Source organism: Solea solea, chromosome 7 (assembly GCF_958295425.1).
Source record: "Solea solea chromosome 7, fSolSol10.1, whole genome shotgun sequence".
Classification (NCBI taxonomy): Eukaryota; Metazoa; Chordata; class Actinopteri; order Pleuronectiformes; family Soleidae; genus Solea; species Solea solea.
In genome coordinates this window covers 15,058,062-15,076,429 of record NC_081140.1, presented here as the reverse complement: position 1 = coordinate 15,076,429, position 18,368 = coordinate 15,058,062, and the positions used below count along the sequence as shown (strand labels likewise).

General features: G+C 38.9%; 1 protein-coding gene across 1 annotated transcript; it reads right to left on the bottom strand.

The window, feature by feature from the left end:
* Window positions 1–1,321: 1,321 nt before the first annotated feature.
* On the bottom strand, window positions 1,322–17,012 carry clptm1 (CLPTM1 regulator of GABA type A receptor forward trafficking). Its single transcript, XM_058634616.1, has 14 exons — window positions 16,856–17,012; window positions 13,143–13,270; window positions 8,824–8,947; window positions 8,541–8,699; window positions 8,298–8,415; window positions 8,132–8,217; window positions 7,922–8,042; window positions 6,171–6,415; window positions 5,774–5,867; window positions 5,493–5,683; window positions 5,128–5,223; window positions 4,730–4,865; window positions 3,634–3,801; window positions 1,322–2,510 (listed from the first exon to the last, which is right to left on the bottom strand). The coding sequence occupies exons 1-14, from the start codon at window positions 16,904–16,906 to the stop codon at window positions 2,332–2,334; spliced, it is 1,896 nt and encodes a 631-aa protein (XP_058490599.1). The 5' UTR covers window positions 16,907–17,012; the 3' UTR covers window positions 1,322–2,331.
* Window positions 17,013–18,368: the final 1,356 nt, after the last annotated feature.

Here is an 18,368-nt window from a genome sequence, read left to right as displayed (position 1 = left end):
AATAAAAACTACCCCCTCTTTGTGCAATATTATGCAAACAAACTGCGGACATCGACGTTTTAGTTTCGTTTTGACTGAAAGATTACGATGTACATATTTTGTTAAATTGATTATTCTGTTGTTATTTCTTTTCCTCTGTATAATTGTGGCGTATGATGTTTTACTGCATATTTTCCATTTGCTTTGTATAGCTGGGAAGTATGTGCTCCTACATTTACTACTTTCATATTTTAATCATATTTTCTCACGTTTACGTGTATATTTTGTTTTTTCCCACATTTCCTTTGAATAGCGGAGGTACACATGTTCCAATATTTATATTTAACATCCACATGTTATAACAGATGATTACCTGAAACATAATAAAATTAGCAAGTTTAGGATAAATATAGTACATCTGTGTATTAATCTATGCATCCAAATCATTGCAGTAATAATGTGCATTCCATCAGCAGTTTCTGTAAACCAGTTGTGCAATAATGCACACTACGGCACTTTCGATAGTCAATGTAGTTTGTCAATATTTTTTTCCATTATTTTAGGTATTTCTTTGATTTTTGCTGCAGTAACGAACACATTTTTCCATTGTGGATCAATAAAACCTCTTCTAACATTTTTAAAACAGTGGGGTGCTAGTTGTAACATGCGTCACTGGATTCGTTGACCCCTTACATTAGCACGGAAACATCTCTCATGTATTAGGGAATTTGGTCATAGTTATTAATAGGACACAAATGAGCTGTCATTTTCAAAAATGAGGAGTTTTGGAATGGCTAAAATAGAGGAACTCTGAATTATTTATCTTGGTTCCGTCATTGCGCCACCTGTTTGTTACAAACCGATAAGGAAGTATGAATTCCTTGTGTCATAATGAATTCCACCTCTTTATCTGATCCAAGGCAAAAAAAAAAATCTCCCCGACTGTTTACGAAGTGTCATTAAAACCGGTTTACAACTGAAAGCTTGTTGAATATATAAGTTGCAGCAGTGGCCCCTGCTGGTCACATGAAGAACTGGCAGTTTAAAGGAAACCAAGAGTGAAAGTTGAGGCATTTAGGGGAAGCAATTACACACAAATAAATAGATCCGCCAATCAGCTGCAGGGGCGTTGCAGTCTTAAAAAAACCCTGAACCAAATCTAAGGTTGAATCTCCACATAATAAATTTACAAAAGGCTTTAACACATAATGTGCATGTTGCCCAAGCACAAAAATAAACTGTATTTCCTTTAACCATCAATAAGAATACGTTTTTCATGCAAAAACATAGTTTGAACTCAACACATTGTGCAAACAATTAAATCAAATCATTGCATAGACAATTTAAACCACACTGAATTTTACTATAAACATGAATGCTCAAAATTTTATATGTACCAACATCAAACCCTCTGTTTCTGGATTTACGGCACTCTGAAAAACAAGAAAAAGACACTAATTCCTGCAGCACACGCCTGACACCGTCTCCACTGTGTCTGTCGAGGCGATTTGGCTCGCAGTGTGAAATGGGGGGGGAAATAAAAATTAGACTTGCAATTGAGATATTGCTCCAGTTGACATTTGTGTTATGAACATGACAAGCTGAGATTCTATACATTTTGAGGACATACAGAAGAATGTTTCAGTGACTGAAAAAAAATACAAAAAATTAAGTCATTGACAATATTAATATATTTATATTAATACCAACAAGGCTGTTATTTTTTATGCTCAAGTTAAGAACATTAACCATTGGTTTAAAATTGAGGGAAGTAGTCACGGTCTTGTGGGTAGTGTCCAATAGGGGCCGTCTCATCTCGTCTCCAGTCAACGCCTCTCTTCTTCAGGACCTTTCCAATTTTCCTCCAACACTACTCACCAGTTTCCACATGACCAGAAACATGGTGCTCAAATGGAATGAAAAGAAAAGTTCACAAGGACTCTACACAAACAACAAAATTTGCACTTGGCCACTTTCTTCCCTCCATGTAAAAAAAGAAAGAAAAGAAAAAGAGAGCATAACTGCGACCTGTTCCCCTCCTAGCCTCCATTCAAAAATACGGTTACCCTCTCAAAAGTCATACAGAATACAGTACATCACGTTTTGTTTTTACTTCACTTGAACCGCAAAACGAGAGGGTAGGGATGGGCGGGAAACAGAAATAAGAATTTACCAAGTCTACACTGAATATGATTCTCTGTGGATCCACACAGAAATCAAAAGGGAACAACAGTTGAACTGCATCTTTTTTTTCGTAGCGGTGTCCATGACAGCTAAACAACAACAACAACTCTCCTCCCTGCCTAATTTTCACAAGTCCTCTTTGCCCCAGCAGCGAGGGCGTGGTCTTGCTTAATCGTTCTTCTTCTCCCCCTCTGATTTGTCTGTGAGGGCAAGCGTGGTGGAAGCAGAGTCTGCAGCTGCCGTGCTGTTCTGGTCCGGGTCTGCTCCGCTGGTGCCAAACTCATTGAACCTGTTGGGATCGACCCGATAAATCCAGCGCTGGTAAAGGTAGATGAAGAACACAACATCTGCAGGACAGGAAACAAAGGTTAGTCCAAATAAAAAGTGACTAAATCAAACTACGTCATCAAGGTTTAATGAAGTAATCAAATTTGTACTAAACATTACGCATTTTTAACGTGGGGAACAGTCACATAACTGAGGGACTTGAGACTGCATAGTTGGTTGTGTTGTGGTTAAAATGAGGTTTGGAATTTAGCTTTTGTTGCCGTCTATTTTGTGATAAGCTAAAGAGTCGAGCAGTAGTTGTGCTTGCTAGTCCAGTAACGGTTTAACCGGTCTTCAATCACAATTAGGACAAATCCTAATGATGTGCAGTGAATGCAGGTGCAGCCCTCCATATACAAGAATAAGAAGAACAGAAAATAAACTGGGATAAACCGTCTGCTGACAATGACCAACTGTGGCAAAACAGCACATCTAATTCTTAAATTCTCTTCACTGGGTCATTATGATTATTTAACTTTCCCCCAGTAAACAGATAAACACATATTAGTGTTGTCAGCGTTAATTTAAATAATTTAACGCGTTAAAAAAATTAACGCAGCATATCTTGTTTGTTTACTTCCGGTGGCGACATGTGCAGGCAAACCAAGCCATCCCGGTTACAGGACAGTCTACGGCACAAAGATGGATAAAGACGGACTTTTAGGCGGAAAGTGTCATTTTAAAAAGTTATCAGACTTGTTAGACAAAACTAAAGTGTGTGCATGTGAGTTTGTGTTTTCTCTCTTGCCCTCCCTAACTGTGTGCGTTTGTGTGCTCTCTTTCAGTGTCCAGTGTTTTCTGTGTGTATTTTATTTCTCTGATTTTAACATGTCTAAAACATCAAGATGCCTTTTTGGTGCCAAATTTGTACTTTGCAGGAAAGAAACTGTATTTAAAGTTTATAGAAAGCCATTAAAACAGTCTTTGAATTAAACTGAAATATACTTTATGTGTTGATTCTACATTCATTCCATGATTTTATATAAATAAAGATCTGTTATAAACTTCAAGTTTATTTTCATGCTTAATGCTGAAAATTGTACGATTAATTTGTTCTTTTTTTTTAAATCGATATATATATGTGTATATATATATATATATATATATATATATATATCAACCTTCTTTTCAAATAAGACGTACCATCTCTGAGGCATCCTATCCTGTACATCATGGGCATCTTGATGACAAAGGCAAACAGGTCATCAATAAAGGTATTTAGAGCCTTGTATGTGAGCATCCTCCATGGGAGGTGAGCCACAGATTTCATTTTGTAGTTGATGAAAAGCTGCGGCGTCATTGTAATGAAACCTAGAACAGACAGAAGAAAGGAGCTGGTTAGATCACAGAAAGACTCAATACTGCAGTAAATTGACAGCAGGCAGCATGACTGAGAGAGACCTCATGAAGTCTATTAATACACCGTACACTAGCAGAGGCTACTGGGAATAGGACGTAACCATGATGCAAGCACAAAAACATTAGCAGAGTGTGCATCCACCATAATAATAATAGTAAACTGGGCTTACAGAGTACATTAATAATTCAGACAAACCTCAAAATACCAGTTTCATGGAGAGCAACAGCGACTACACACGTATGGTATATATGGAATAAGTGTAATCTTTTAGACACAAAAATGCCTTTGTGCCAATTCATCTACTCAATGTCCTGAGAAAGGACAGACAAACTTATTCCATCCAAGTCTCTGCCAATACTGACACACATTTCATTGGGTTTGTTGTCTGACTGCCTTACAGCTTCTTTTTTTTAAAGTTTCTTTGTAGGTGCACCAGAAAGGACCTGTATGCAGAGTAGGTGTAGAGGAACAGTCAAGGAGAACGCTCTCGTTTTCTCTTAGCTGCACAGTGATCTGAATGGTCCAAGTTCCAACAAACAACCGAGGTGCAGATCATGTTTACATTAACACTGAAAGGTTATTGAGATGGTACTAAACGAGGTAAAAATAATACATTATTTAGTAACTCAATCACCAACACTGAGAGCCATTGCAGTATTTTAGGAATCAAGTGAACTTAACGTTGCTGTTACAGTCAGAATATTCAATATAAATATTATAATTAAATGTGGTGTTAAGAAATGATATTCAAGAGGTCTCTCTTGAAAATTAGACCCTATGTCTCAATGGGATAACCAGTATAAATAAAAAGGTTAAAAAAATATAACAACTATGGTTTAAGTGCTTGTAAATATAAAGGCTTGAAAGAGAAAAACTTACCAAAGGTTAACAAGAAGCCATAGAGCATGCCAAGTACCCATGAGTACCAGCCTTTGTGCTCTACATACAATAAACTGTAGACCGCATAGCAGGCAACCAGGGGGTAGAGCAGCCATGACAGGTATTTGAAGGCCATCTGTTCACAGGAAGAGTGCATAAGAATAATTAATCAACTTTTGCTTGAAAAAAAAACCAAATTGTTGTACCGATGTGATTCTTCGACAGCCTTTAAATGTTTATTTTATTAATATGAGGAAATGTCAAATGTTTACGGAAACTTTGTTGAATTACTATCACTCGACATAAAATGTATTGCCGACAAAATGTATTTTGACAACCACATGCTCTGAATGCAGCTAGTGCTTGATGAGCTACAAGAGAATACTGGATTAACTCACGTCGTCATAGACTTTGGTTGAAGACTGCACATATGTTGACTTGTCTTTTAATACCAATCTTGGGAGTATCCCTGCGATTTTGTTCTCTCTGTCGAGCTAATGAAAGAGAAAAATAGGTGGTTACAGGAATTACAGTACAATAGCAGGAAAAACATGTGTTGACATGAAAGGGACACAGAGGAAACCGACTTATCAATTCATAGGCTTCTTAGGACTTCACTGCACTTCACTTGTATTTTCATTCAAATTAAACCTAATCCCATCAAAGGGAGGCAGTTTCTTTTCTTTCTACTCAATTGTCCCTGTAGCAAAACAATTGAATCAAACAACATTGCATCACAAACAAAAGTATTGGTCTGACTTACTTTGACGTCCATGACTTTGGTGATTTTCCACAGGTCAATGAGAAGACCAATGAAGACGCTGACCTGCACCACAAAGTTGGTCTCGTTGTCCAGGATGTACAGCAGCACAACCAGAGACTGAAACACTCCAAATGTGATGGATCGCACAGACAGACCTTCGAGAGACTGTCTGCTGTTCCAGAACTGGATATCTGTGGAGAAGATGGTGGTGAGGTGAGGCTTGAGGTAGAAAGACACAGTACAAACCATTCTGAATACACAGTGGTTCACTATGACCTTACCGTTTTTAAAGGCGAGAAATTCGAAGATGCTGTGCACAATGGAGACGACAATGGTGAGTCCCAGCAGGTATGGGTTAGTTTCCAAAAGGGCCACCTAAACAGAGTTTTTCATCTCAATTTGCTCATGTAAGACATCTTCATTTTATATAGCCTGATAACAGGTTTGACTGCAGTACCAACAGAGCATAAATCTGTCCAGGTATCATAATTCACTTCATACACCACAGTACTCTTGTGATCCAAGTAATGATATAATAGCCATTTACATTTCTGTCAGATGACTAACCAGAAAAATACCTTTAAAGAGTCATTTTATTGTTTACAGAATCAAACATACCTTTATTTTGTCACATCGAATTCATCCCCACCTCTATTTTCTATCTCCTTAACCTCATACCTTGACAGAGTCTTGGTCTTCATCAGACTGCTCGTAGGTGTCCTCGGGCAGGAAATTCCATGGTGAGCGGGCGTTCTGGGCAGCGTACAGCTGCCAGCGCCACAAAGACAGTGGGCAGTAGGTGAGTAGCAGGGGGAGGCTCTCCAATGTATCGTTGATGGGGTAGTGGTCTTTCTGAAGGTTCCAGTAGTCATTGAAGTACACAATGGGGTAGTAGTCGCCACTTACTGCGTCAAACTTCACATCTAGTGATGGGGTGATAAAGCAAGAATGTCAACGTGCAGAGCTCTGCAGACGACACACTGTACAAGCAGACACTGAAGTGTTCATGCTCAAAACTACTAGGCGTAGTACAAATAAACTAGTCTGTTGATGAGCACCAAGTCTGATTTAGATGCTTAAACTGGTTACATAAGAACAGATGAAAGCCTGTATTCCATATTTCGACTGATGCATTGCTCTTATTTTACTAAGTGGTCAGTGGGACTGTGCTGTCAAAGCTGAGTATGAAATGATTAAGAATTTAATCTAATGCTGCTTCAGACACATAAGTGAACAACTTTTTATATTAGAAACATTTATTTACATTCGAGTTTTGTTTTCACACATTAAATAGGCCATATTTAAGTATTAAAAGAGAAACAATGCTTGATACAGCTTGTATGTGACTTTTTTCCTCATAGTGACTTTGCCTATGTACTTCAAAATAGCTATTTGTCTCTGTGGTCCTGTAGAGCTGCTTGTAAAGCCAACTTTTGCACAGCCAGTCTTCCCTCAAAAGGGTTCAGTGTGCACTTGACAGGTTACAAAGAAAGCGCAGTGTAGGGATGTAACGATTACCGGTATGACGATAAACCGCGGTAAAATTCCCGACGGTTAGTACTACCGTTTCAAATTTTAATTATCGTGAAAACCGTGATTGATTATCGCAACTGATTACCGAAAAACTCAGTGATACTGCTCTTTTCCTGAAGAAGCAGCAGCACCTGAACAGCCCTCACTCAGAAGCGTGACAACACGGCTGAAGCCACCTGCGCTCCAGAGATTTTCCCCCCCAGTAAGATCAGATGTAATGCAAAAAAAATGCAAAAAAAAAAACTCCGCGAAGGGGGGTAACACTTCCAATTTGATGAGCCATCTCTGTGACCACCACCCACAACTTTTCAGCGAGTAAGTCAACAAAAACAGGATTTCGGAATAGTGGGAAACGTCATGGTTTGTCTGTAAAACGTTCCTATTTTCTCAATAAAGGAAACCTAAGTGTTACCTAACGTTACTCCTGTAAAAATACATGTTATTGGGCGCTATCAGCGAAAGCGAGTAGTGTGCAGACGACACGTACCGTAGCAGAGCAAAATGTGTTTGTTTCTGTGTTTTTTTAAATTTTATTTTTATGCTGTGTACGACCGCTGCTACTTAATTATTATCCGAGGACCTGTGTGTCTGTGCGCGCGTGTCAGTCAGTCAGATGATAAGATTTCAGTGTGTGTGTTCAGTACTTTTTGAACATTTTGAACACAAATACCGTGATAATATTGATAACGTGATAATTTTGGTCACAATAACCGTGATATGAAATTTTCATATCGTTACATCTCTAGCGCAGTGACAACTTTTGGAGCCATTGTGCATCAGCCATGCATACTCATCTATGGTGAGTATAAACCAAGCATATTGTTTGGTTGGACAAACTGCTATAGCAGTTGTCACAGCATAGTGGTCAAAATAAACAAGAGATCTGATGAACTTACGCTGATCTAGTGGAGGAGGAACAGAGCCTTTAACCCAGGCTGTGTGGTCATCCACCATGTTGATGGTGAGGTTGGGATGCCAGTGAGAAATAATCTCCACTGAACCGTGGCTTTCAGCCCGCTGTAAACAAACACATTTGGAGGTTTTTCCCAAGGTTTCATCACATCACAATGCCAATGAAGTGGGCATCACCCAACAAAAACACCAACCTTGATAACTTCAGGATCTGCTTCCGTCTCTCCAGTCAGTAGATTCTTAGTCTTGAGAAACTTTCTCCTCTTGAATTTATTCAGCACTAAAAGTGTAAAATTAAATTAAGATTGACAATTTCTGTTCAGTGTTTACAAGAGTTTTGAGTTTTGAACATGTGCTTACTTCTTGATGCATGAACTGTTGCCAGTCTGCGATACTGCCCCTTGCGCTTGGGGTCTGGGTGAAATCCACTTTTGGTGAAGTAGACATGAATATAAAGCGAACTGTTCTGCAGTACTTTCTGCAAACAAACACCACAAAAAAATAATTAATAGGAAATACACATTCCTGGGACGAACCTGTCTCATTTCACCTCTGTCTCACACCCCTTTCCCAACTCTCACATGTCACCTCAGTAATACCCACCTCTGGGATATCCATCTCCTTGTAGTGCTGGTAGCAGCCATCTGCATCCTCTCCCATGTTCCAGTCTCCATAGACGAGGTCTCTGTGGAACCAAAACAGGGCATCTGTGTTGTTGAAGTCAGAGAACACCTCCTCCAGGGAAACATACACGTACAGGTCCTGTCGACACAATGAGAAAACAAAAGGTGTTAATGATATTACACGGAGAGACACCCTTTTTAAGTATTTAAGAATGAACTGCTTAATTTCAATTAAATTCATCCAACAGTCGGCAGTGCTATACCATGAGGGTGTCCTTGGGGAAGAGGTTCCTGCTTGGGACCCTCGGTGCCCCAGCAGGTGTGTTGGGGTCGGGCGTGGACGGACCTCTGCGGAACCAGCTACTGATAGCCCAGATTATGAAGATTCTGAACAAACATTAGGAAACAGCAGAAAAGCTCTTTAAAAATTTGGGTGGAGGAAGATTTAAGAGGAGCAGAAGAGGGCAATGAGTCAGAATAACACTTAGGGTGCAGTGTGAAACATTGAGGCAAAACTTGCTGCTGCAAATTAGTGAAACCAAAAGGGCTAATGTGATAATTCTTGCAGCTTAAGTCACAGGTTACAAGATAAACTTAAAAGTGAAGCAAGAACATAGTGTAAAACAAATAAATATCGCAGACATCCAAAAATGTTCCAACTTTCCATCCTCCTAACGCTTGTTCCTGAGGTGCATGGGACTGTGCCACTATGATATATTCCATTATGTATATTTAAGACTTAATACAAGAGATTACAAATCAAACAAATAAACCAAATAAGTACTGTAGTTAAAAAGTTATACTGAGTTAAGACACCCTGAGTCTATGAGCTGCAAGAGGCTGGTTTTGTGGTGCTTTTAAAAATGTGTGGTCAAAAAGGGGCATTCTTAGGCTTATTTTGTTATTTTATTTACCTTAAAAAGGTGAGAGACTAGGTTTAAATAGTGAAAAACACAACCAGGTCTTTGTAACAATTGATGACCTTCCTTGACAAAAGTGTACATTAATAAATGTCTGCAGATCATGTAACTTGCAACATTTACATGTAGTACAACAGGGGTAAAAACATTTTGAACAATGCAGTCATGTTGATTTCCATTATAAGATAAGCTAAAGATAGTCTTTATTGTCATTGCCACTTTTTTCAAAGGTTTTGAAAAAAAATTGAAGGTGCTGTCGACTCAAATGAAGTATACAAAATTTAAGAACAATAAATATTAAAAAATATACATATCAAGTATAAAAGAGAAAAACAAATTGCACTGGTAAAGTAACTCTATACAAGAATATTGCACAGTGGGTTTAGGGCCAAGAACAGACTATGTCACATTGAGGAGTTAAGGGCCATGATTGCCCTCAGGTAAAAACTGTTTTTTAGACAGTTTGTCCTGGTTTTCATTGATCTGTATCTCTTGCCTGATGTCAATAGCTGGAAGTGACAATGACCAGGGTGTGAGGCTGGGATCCACAGATACTGATTTGTATAAATCCCTGAGGAAATTCAATGGGTCCCCAGGAAACTGCACAATGTATTGTTGTCCAGGAAAGATATTCACAGATTCAAACTTTTGCAATCAATGACCTTGAAGCGAAACATTGTTGAAACAAAAGCGAGACACATTTTGAATCATAGTGATGTAGAAGAACCAGCTACAATCTAATTTTTAACCAAAAATGAGCAGTCTTCCGAGCTGGAGAAATTATAGTAATCTCTACGCGCAGTCATCCGTGAGACTGGAGCATCACTTATGTTTGAATATTTTTTAATCATAACATTTAGTAACAGATGATTGCATCACCTGCTTTTGGTCACTGACTTTGTACCACTCAAATTGAGGATACATAGGGTCATAAAGTCACGCTACTGATTGCTCCCATGGCAACTGACTTTAAACCAATAAAACAGAGGCTGTAACTGGTGGCACATTTCACATTTCTTCTGTAGATTGTATTACCACACTTAATTAAATTCGGCAAATTAATTTGAGAAAATAAATAAAATAAAGCAAATAATCTATTCATGTTTTGTAAAATTATTGAGGATCTCCTCATCTTGGGATACAAAAAACATAAGACCATTAAAAACCAAGATATTAAGTATAACCACCAGGGCACACTTTACCACTGTGTGTATTATTGACAAAGAAAAATACTTTTTTCCACAATGACTGGTGTAATGTAATCAATAGGAACACCGTCAAGTGTTTCTGAAGTTCAGTGTATTATAATGAAAACATTTTAAAGGGGACATATTATACCCTATTTCCCCCATTAAAATAGTTCCCTGGTGTCCTAATGAACATGTCAGTGACATGCCTTGGTCAAAATACCATAAGGATGAAGCATCATAGCAGTTCAATAACCCTGCTAAGCCCGCCCCTTTCAGAACGCTCGGTTTTCGTGCTTGGTCCCTTTACATGCAAATGAGACACAGGCAAACACACACCCACTTCTTCCAGGGGGTTTCTGATTTGTCCTCGTTACAGCGCTTTACAGCTCTATTCGTCTCCCCCTCCCTCCACTAGTTCTCTGACAATATCAACATGGCAGCGTGCGCAGAAAACAGCCAGAGTGCCGTCATAGGAAGAGACGTTCTACATAACAATCGAGCCGAACAGTGCCGAACTGTTAATCAGTTAAAAAACTTAGGAACAGCACCACTGATCGCTAGCGGCGCGCGGCGAGCTGCATAAGCTGGCGCTGTATGTTACTGTATCAGACCGGTGACTATGCTCCGGAGACCTCGTCACCGCGGCACCGCTGATCGCCACCGCGGCACCGCTGATCGCCAGCGGCGAGCGGCGAGCTGCCTAAACGCATACAGCGGCCGTTTAGGCGGCTCGCCGCTGGCGATCAGCGGTGCCGCGGTGGCGATCAGCGGTGCCGCGGTGGCGATCAGCGGTGCCGCGGTGGCGAGGTCTCCGGAGCATAGTCACCGGTCTGCACCGGAGCTGGCGATCAGTCGCATACAGCGGCCGTTTAGGCGGCTCGCCGCTGGCGATCAGCTGATTTTCACAGAGAGTGCAGCACCTCTGCACAGAGAGTGCAGCACCGCTGATCGCCATTGGCGAGCGGCATAAACTGCCGCTCGCCGCTGTATATGTGATTGTATCAGACTGAGTCTGTGCTCCGGTCATGGAGGACGTACTGAACAAATATTTTTAATTAGGACGTGTCAGAATGGTCAGTTATGAGCTCTATGTGACCTTTTCTTAACAACGTGTGTGTGTGTTTGTACGTCGGTGAAATACGTCCCCTGACTAAATACGGCGACCGCTGTCTAGTGCGAACACACGTTTGCTGACTTTATCCGGCACATTAGCTTCATATATCAAATCCTCTGTGGAAGTTTGTGTAAAACACTGTGCTCCACTGTGCAGCCACGAACAGCACACTTGTCCCTCTGCGTTGACATAATACCGCTCTTCCTCCCTCGCCTGCACTCTCGCAGGGACAAGGTGGAGCTAAGGTGGAGCTCTCGAAGTAAACTTACTGGTGGGGCGGTAACATTCGCGGTGAAATGCGCATGCTGACGTCATAAACGCAGGGAATTCAACATCGAGTGTTTTATCGCCTATACTTACACTAAGGGGAACCACGAAAACATGACGGAGTATTCTTTTTCTACACTTTGGTGACTGGTAGGGCCCCCAGAGTCCCAAATATAAGTATTAAAATGGTTAAAAAGTTGGTTTTGCGTAATATGTCCCCTTTAAAGTTATTTATTCCCAGAAATTATATTTAAGTAGCCGTTTTCAAACCAAATGTTGTAGTTTTATCTAAAGGGAACCAGTGAGGTATACAGAGAGCAACTACAGTGTATTATAGTGGAGTTATTGACAAATTAATTATCACAGAAATGAATTAAAAGCATCTTTTATAAAACTGAGTTGTATAGTTCAATCTACAGGACACCAGTGAGATGTGCTGTATTATGGTGAAGTTATTGACATTTATTTTTAAACAAAATTGACAGAAATTATATAAAAGCTTCTATATTTTATATTTTCTCAGACTCAAAAGACAGCTCTGATAAAAATTAGGATGTTGCTGGTTGTCGACACCACTATAATACCTTGCCTTTTAGATTGTAATGCTTCAGAGATGCACAATGTGTACCTATCCCTGTAATGAATAACGGACTAGAAAGCAGAATGAATAGCATCCAACGCTAAAACAGCATTTTGGTAACAGGACGCACAAGAGGACAAAGCGCCCCTGTTACCTGGTTTAGAAAAAAAACTGCTTATCATTCATAGTTGAGCTTCCATGATCTCAACTCTGTAATCAAAATCAAAGAAGAATCGATGATTTGGCACCACCCCCGGAGTCATGTTTAGCAGCCATGACAAGGGGGAGAGGGAAAACACAGATGACACAACATGTAGCCTGCAGCTGCAGCTAATTAAGACATCATGACAACTGTAGATAAAAGACGCATCAAAAACACAACTTCAACTGGACTAGTCCATTCTCTGATTGTCTGCCCAGACAAACAATCATGACAGTCCTAATTCAAGTTTCCTCTTTGCACTTGTTGTCCATTTTCAAGCCTTTAGATTAAAACAAAAGTATAGCTCACCTGAAGAGGACACCTTTGATGACTTGCCACGCATTTGGTGCTGGTTGCTGCTGCTGAGGGTCCTGTGCGTTTTCGGCCGTCTGCACAGCCTGGCCATCTGTTGTTGCAGCCGTTCCATTGCTGCTCACCTACAAACATATATGCACACCAACATGTGAACAACTGTATACTGAACTTTGTCTTAGATTTAATAACATATTTGAGACATGTGCTGAAGTGAAGTTATACTGGCAAACAGCACTTTTTTTTGTTTTTAATCTGATTTATAAGAGCTACAAAAATTGCTCATTTAACTTACTATGAGAAAGGAAAATGCTTTGTGGTTTTGACCTCTAAAATTAAGAATTTGTATTATTTCTGTTGTTGAACTGATGCGTGTAATATGTAATAAGAATATGAAGAAAATAAAAGAAACACATTGTCCATTACAGCCTGTAGACTGGATTAATGAGGACTTCCAAAAACCTCTCCGAAAGGTGAGACGTTTGTTCCCAGCAGTCATCAATGAGGACTTAAATAGAGCGTGTACTCAAACTATAATTATGTTCAAATGCTGACTGTATTCCACTGAACAGCCAGGTGTCATTTATGAGCATTGCCTATAGTTACTACAGTTTTGCTATTTTCTGATGGTTTACAGGCCAAATTGATTATTAATGAGAAACTCATTAATTTGATTAATTATTCTCTAATTTCAGCTTCTCAATTATGGAGTCGGGGAAAATGGGTGGTGACCAACCATTTTATTTAACTACAATCATGTGTGTGTAATTATATGAAAAAAAGCATGTCACATTTGTTCCGACTGTTATTTTAATGAGACATTAACATGCATATTTGCATAACATAACAATAACCAATGTCTGTTATTTTAACCTGATTTAAATTCCTTGAGCTTCAGCATCTCACCCCTCCACAAGGCCACACTCTATTCAAGTGACACAATAGACAAGCACATGCCAAGTCATAAGACTCGTTCACTATCTAAACATCTAATCTCCCCTGTTGTCACCAACACAAGGGACCAGTCTCCCTGACTGTTCTGTGGAAACACACAATGCTTGAGGGTAAATTGTAAATTAAAGATGTAAATTATATAGTTTAGTTTAAAGATGTAAATGATATAGTTTAGTTTTTTTTTTAAAACATGGGCAACTGACTACATGCATGGTCACTTCCTGGTTTTCAATAAGCCGAACCCGACTATTTCCAGTAAGCTTTAGGCCAAAGATGAAGAGATGTTCTACATTCTACGTGTCTGCAGAACATCAACTGTGGCAGAGGCTGTGCAGAACTATATAGCAGTGCTGTGCTGTTGCTGTGCCCTCACCACACCCAAAATTACACGCCTTTTTGATTTTAGGCCATATTGAATGGCTCAGAGCTAACTACTAAAAGACAACGTACATGTTTTAATTGCTAATGTTACTTAACAAAGTCCAAGTTTGCCCATAGCGACAACTGACCACAAATTAAGGAGCCGCCTTATATTTTAGAGGAACTTGATGTGCATTGGAAACATGGATCTCTGCCTCTTGGAAGGATCAGTGTCATACACATTACAGACAGGTCACCAATCTACTCAATGAGTTGCTGCGTAGGATAATAATTTACAATTTACACACTGAAAAGGGATTAACAATTAACCACGTAGTCAGGTTTCACAGCAAATATTTCACACTGCGTCTGTCAGTAGGAAGGCACAGAGTTCACATAAAACACTGACTTAATGCTCTCCCTCATCTGCACTCGGTCTCAATAATAATAAAAATGCATCCTGTAAAACAAACAGCACATTTGTCCTGATGGAGCAAATCTAATATACAACACATACTAAATGCACACAGCCTTGACCTAGTTTCTGCCACTTGCGTATTAGCATTTTATTTCAGAAACAGCAATGACCATCAGTTTCTTGGATCATGAATCTTCAGCAATATGTTTAAATCTTTTAATTGATAACTAATGTATTGAAGGTATTGTCAGAATAGGTCTACTCTAATTGTCTGGATAAAAGGGTTTAGTTTGCTGAATTACAAAAAAAAAACTAACCTGTTCTTCAGCATACCTCTCACTCACATGGTTGTAAGAAACTGGAAATGAACAACATTCATTTGTAGGAACTTTGTTTAAAAGGAACACAAAAATGAGTGAGCAAGCACTGACACTTAGATACACTAAAACCAGTTAACGGTTTCCACTATAACGTTGTTGCTGAATCTACCCCTAAATTATTATATCTTTTTTTTAATTCATTAATATATACATAATTGTTTAAAGGGAATTTGCATCTAACTTTGAAATTAAATTTTCCTTTATAGTACATTTTCAATAGATAAATGTAGAAAACCATTTCAGATGTAGATCATTTGTCAACACTGATACATTTATTTCTATAGGAGACTTTTTGGATCCTAAAAGAGATTTTTTGGATCCTTCTGTCTTGACCTCCAGTATCACTAAAACAAATGAGATTATGTGATTGCCATTTGACTGTGTGTGATACTGATAAGTAGCCAATGAGTAACATACAAAGCCTATTTATTAAGTGTCTTTAATATTAAGGCTGAGTGGTGTAGGAGAGGCACAAACAAAACCCAAAAATGGTATTTAACTATCAAAAAACCTAGAAAATAATCGTTAGTTGCGGCCCTACAGGCTTTTTTTTTTTTTAAACATAATCTGTGGATTTCTTTCTGTAAAATGTTGATCCGTGTTTTACCAAACCTGGACATGATGTTCTCAAACGTCTGGTTTTGTCCTCAAACCAAATTTATGCAGTTTTAATGATTTCTTGTTAGAGCAAAGAAAACAAGAAATTATTCACATTTAAGAAGCTGAAAAATCAGAGAGCTTGTTGTAATTGACAAAAAGACTCAACCTGATTGATTTGATTGATTATCAAATGCTGACAATTAATTTAGTAATCGATTAATCGTTACAGCCCTACCTAGTTGTATTAACAGGAAAATGTACTCATGCCTTACCAAATATTTGTCTTACAATTCCACATCACTATTAATGATTGTCTAAAAGCAAAATCCAGATTTGAGATGAAGAATGACAGTTGGCTTCTTTTCATTTTAAAACTGATGTTTCACTCTGAACGGTTAACTTGTGACACATTAGTCACGCTGGAAAAAGACTGCTCACCACCTGCTCAATGCTACACCTGATTCATCACATAACATAAGCGTATCATTATCAAGGTAAACGGCTCCCAGAACCCTATTTGTGGGATTAATATAATATCTACGTTGAGTTGAGGTTTGCCCTGTAAACGAAATACAGGCAGTTATCAGTAAAGTAACAGTAGGGAAATGCGGGGACTGGCCCGGATTCATGAAGCCAGGCTGCGTCGCTCATGTTCAGGGCCTTGTGGAGGCTCACTGACACCCCGCAGCATTCGGTCGGCTCACACCGTCACACCTGGGGACATACACGTATCCTGTCGCCTTAACGTTACCCTGTGTCTTCGGGTGACATTTCACCGACAACGCCGCTCCTTCTCCGTACATGTTAACCGTGTACGGCCATCATTTCTCGGCTCGTCGTTTTTAAACCAACCGGCACTTACAACGTCACCGGGGCTCATGTAACAATCGGTAACGCGTTTAAAGGTCCGCGGTACAGCGCTCGTCGCTCGAACGAAAAAAACAGTACACTTCGCCCGGACGTGTACACCACTCAAAGTAGTGTCATTCATTTTTTACCTCGCCGTTGCTCACGGAGGATGTGGCCACTTCGCTCTCCTGCGACGCCATCTTTCCTTGTCTGTCTCTATCGCGCACACGCAACACCACCACAGTGCTGGTTGGGAAACTGCGCGTGGTATCGCGAGAGCGGACAGATTTAGCGTAACTAGAGTGACGTGTATCTAGCGTGGAGTGACGATTTTTTTTTTGTTTGTTTATGAAACGTGAGCGTTCTTCTTCTAATGATAATTTCCGACAGGCTGTACAGTTAGAGGTGTAATGCTGCCCCTCCACAGTTCACAAGTTCTTATTCTCAGTTCAGTTTGTAGTTCTTTATCTCATCCTCTCATCTCCTTAGTCTCATCCTCTGATCTGTAAACATTTTTTTTTTATAATTCAAAATCAAAGGGAGGAAAGATGGATCGCATACAGATCAAAGGTAATGGAAAGAGTAAAATAACCATAATAATTATATTTATTATAATAATTATAATAAAATAAAACATTTCTGAGCCACCAAGCTACATCTTTAAGATTTGCTGGAGTAGACTTCCAAAATATATATATATACATAAAAACCTGCCATTATCATCATTTTCTGTTGTAATGTCCTTTTTTATTTATCGATGCTTTGCAGAGATCCAAGCTAAATCTAAAGCATTTATATGTTAACATCATTTGACTGATCATACGTTCATGTTTGTAATGCTCATACTGTCAAGTCAGTTTTATTCAGAAAGTTAAAATGAAACAATTACTACAAAACACTTACACACAGAGACAAAATCAACTCTGCTATACCATGAAGTGTTTATTTATTAGAATAAGCATAAATTGGCACAGTAATCCAGCATCACAGAGATTAGAGTTTTGTAAAAAGAAAAAGAGAACAGCAGTAATAGTTATAGTATTCCACTAACGTTCGTCTTAAAAATAAAAAAGCATGATCAGTTTTGGAACAATAGCACATGATAAATGGGGCATATCATTCATTAGACCTGTACACTATCAAAACCTGCAGTACAGGAGGAGCAGTAAAATCAAATTTAAGTCTTACAGTTTTTGCAGTTTCTGGTGTTAAAAAAAAAAAACATGGCCTTAATTGTAACTCTTACTGGACACACCCACCTCAATAAAATTCAGTGTGTTGTGCTTAAATAAAAGTTAATACAAATTCTCTGATAAACACCCATGAGATCAAAGGCATTATACCTGAATACGTTCAGTATTGGAATTAGTTTTGGAAATCGCCATATATTTGCATATAGATTAGCTTTTTTCAAAGTTGATAGATGGCATTTAAATAGAAAAAAGTTATGTCAATGCAATTCTTTCCTTCAAATCTGAAACTTTTTTATTTCAACTGTTCAGCATATGCCGGGCACATTGTAGCGCATACAATTTTTTTTAACAAAAGGAATTCTGTCAGAAATAAATTAAGAATTACATCATATATGCAATTTGAAACCTAAATAGAGCTGTTTTACACACTACATTCACTTCAAATAAAGTGAAATAAGCGAGGATGCAT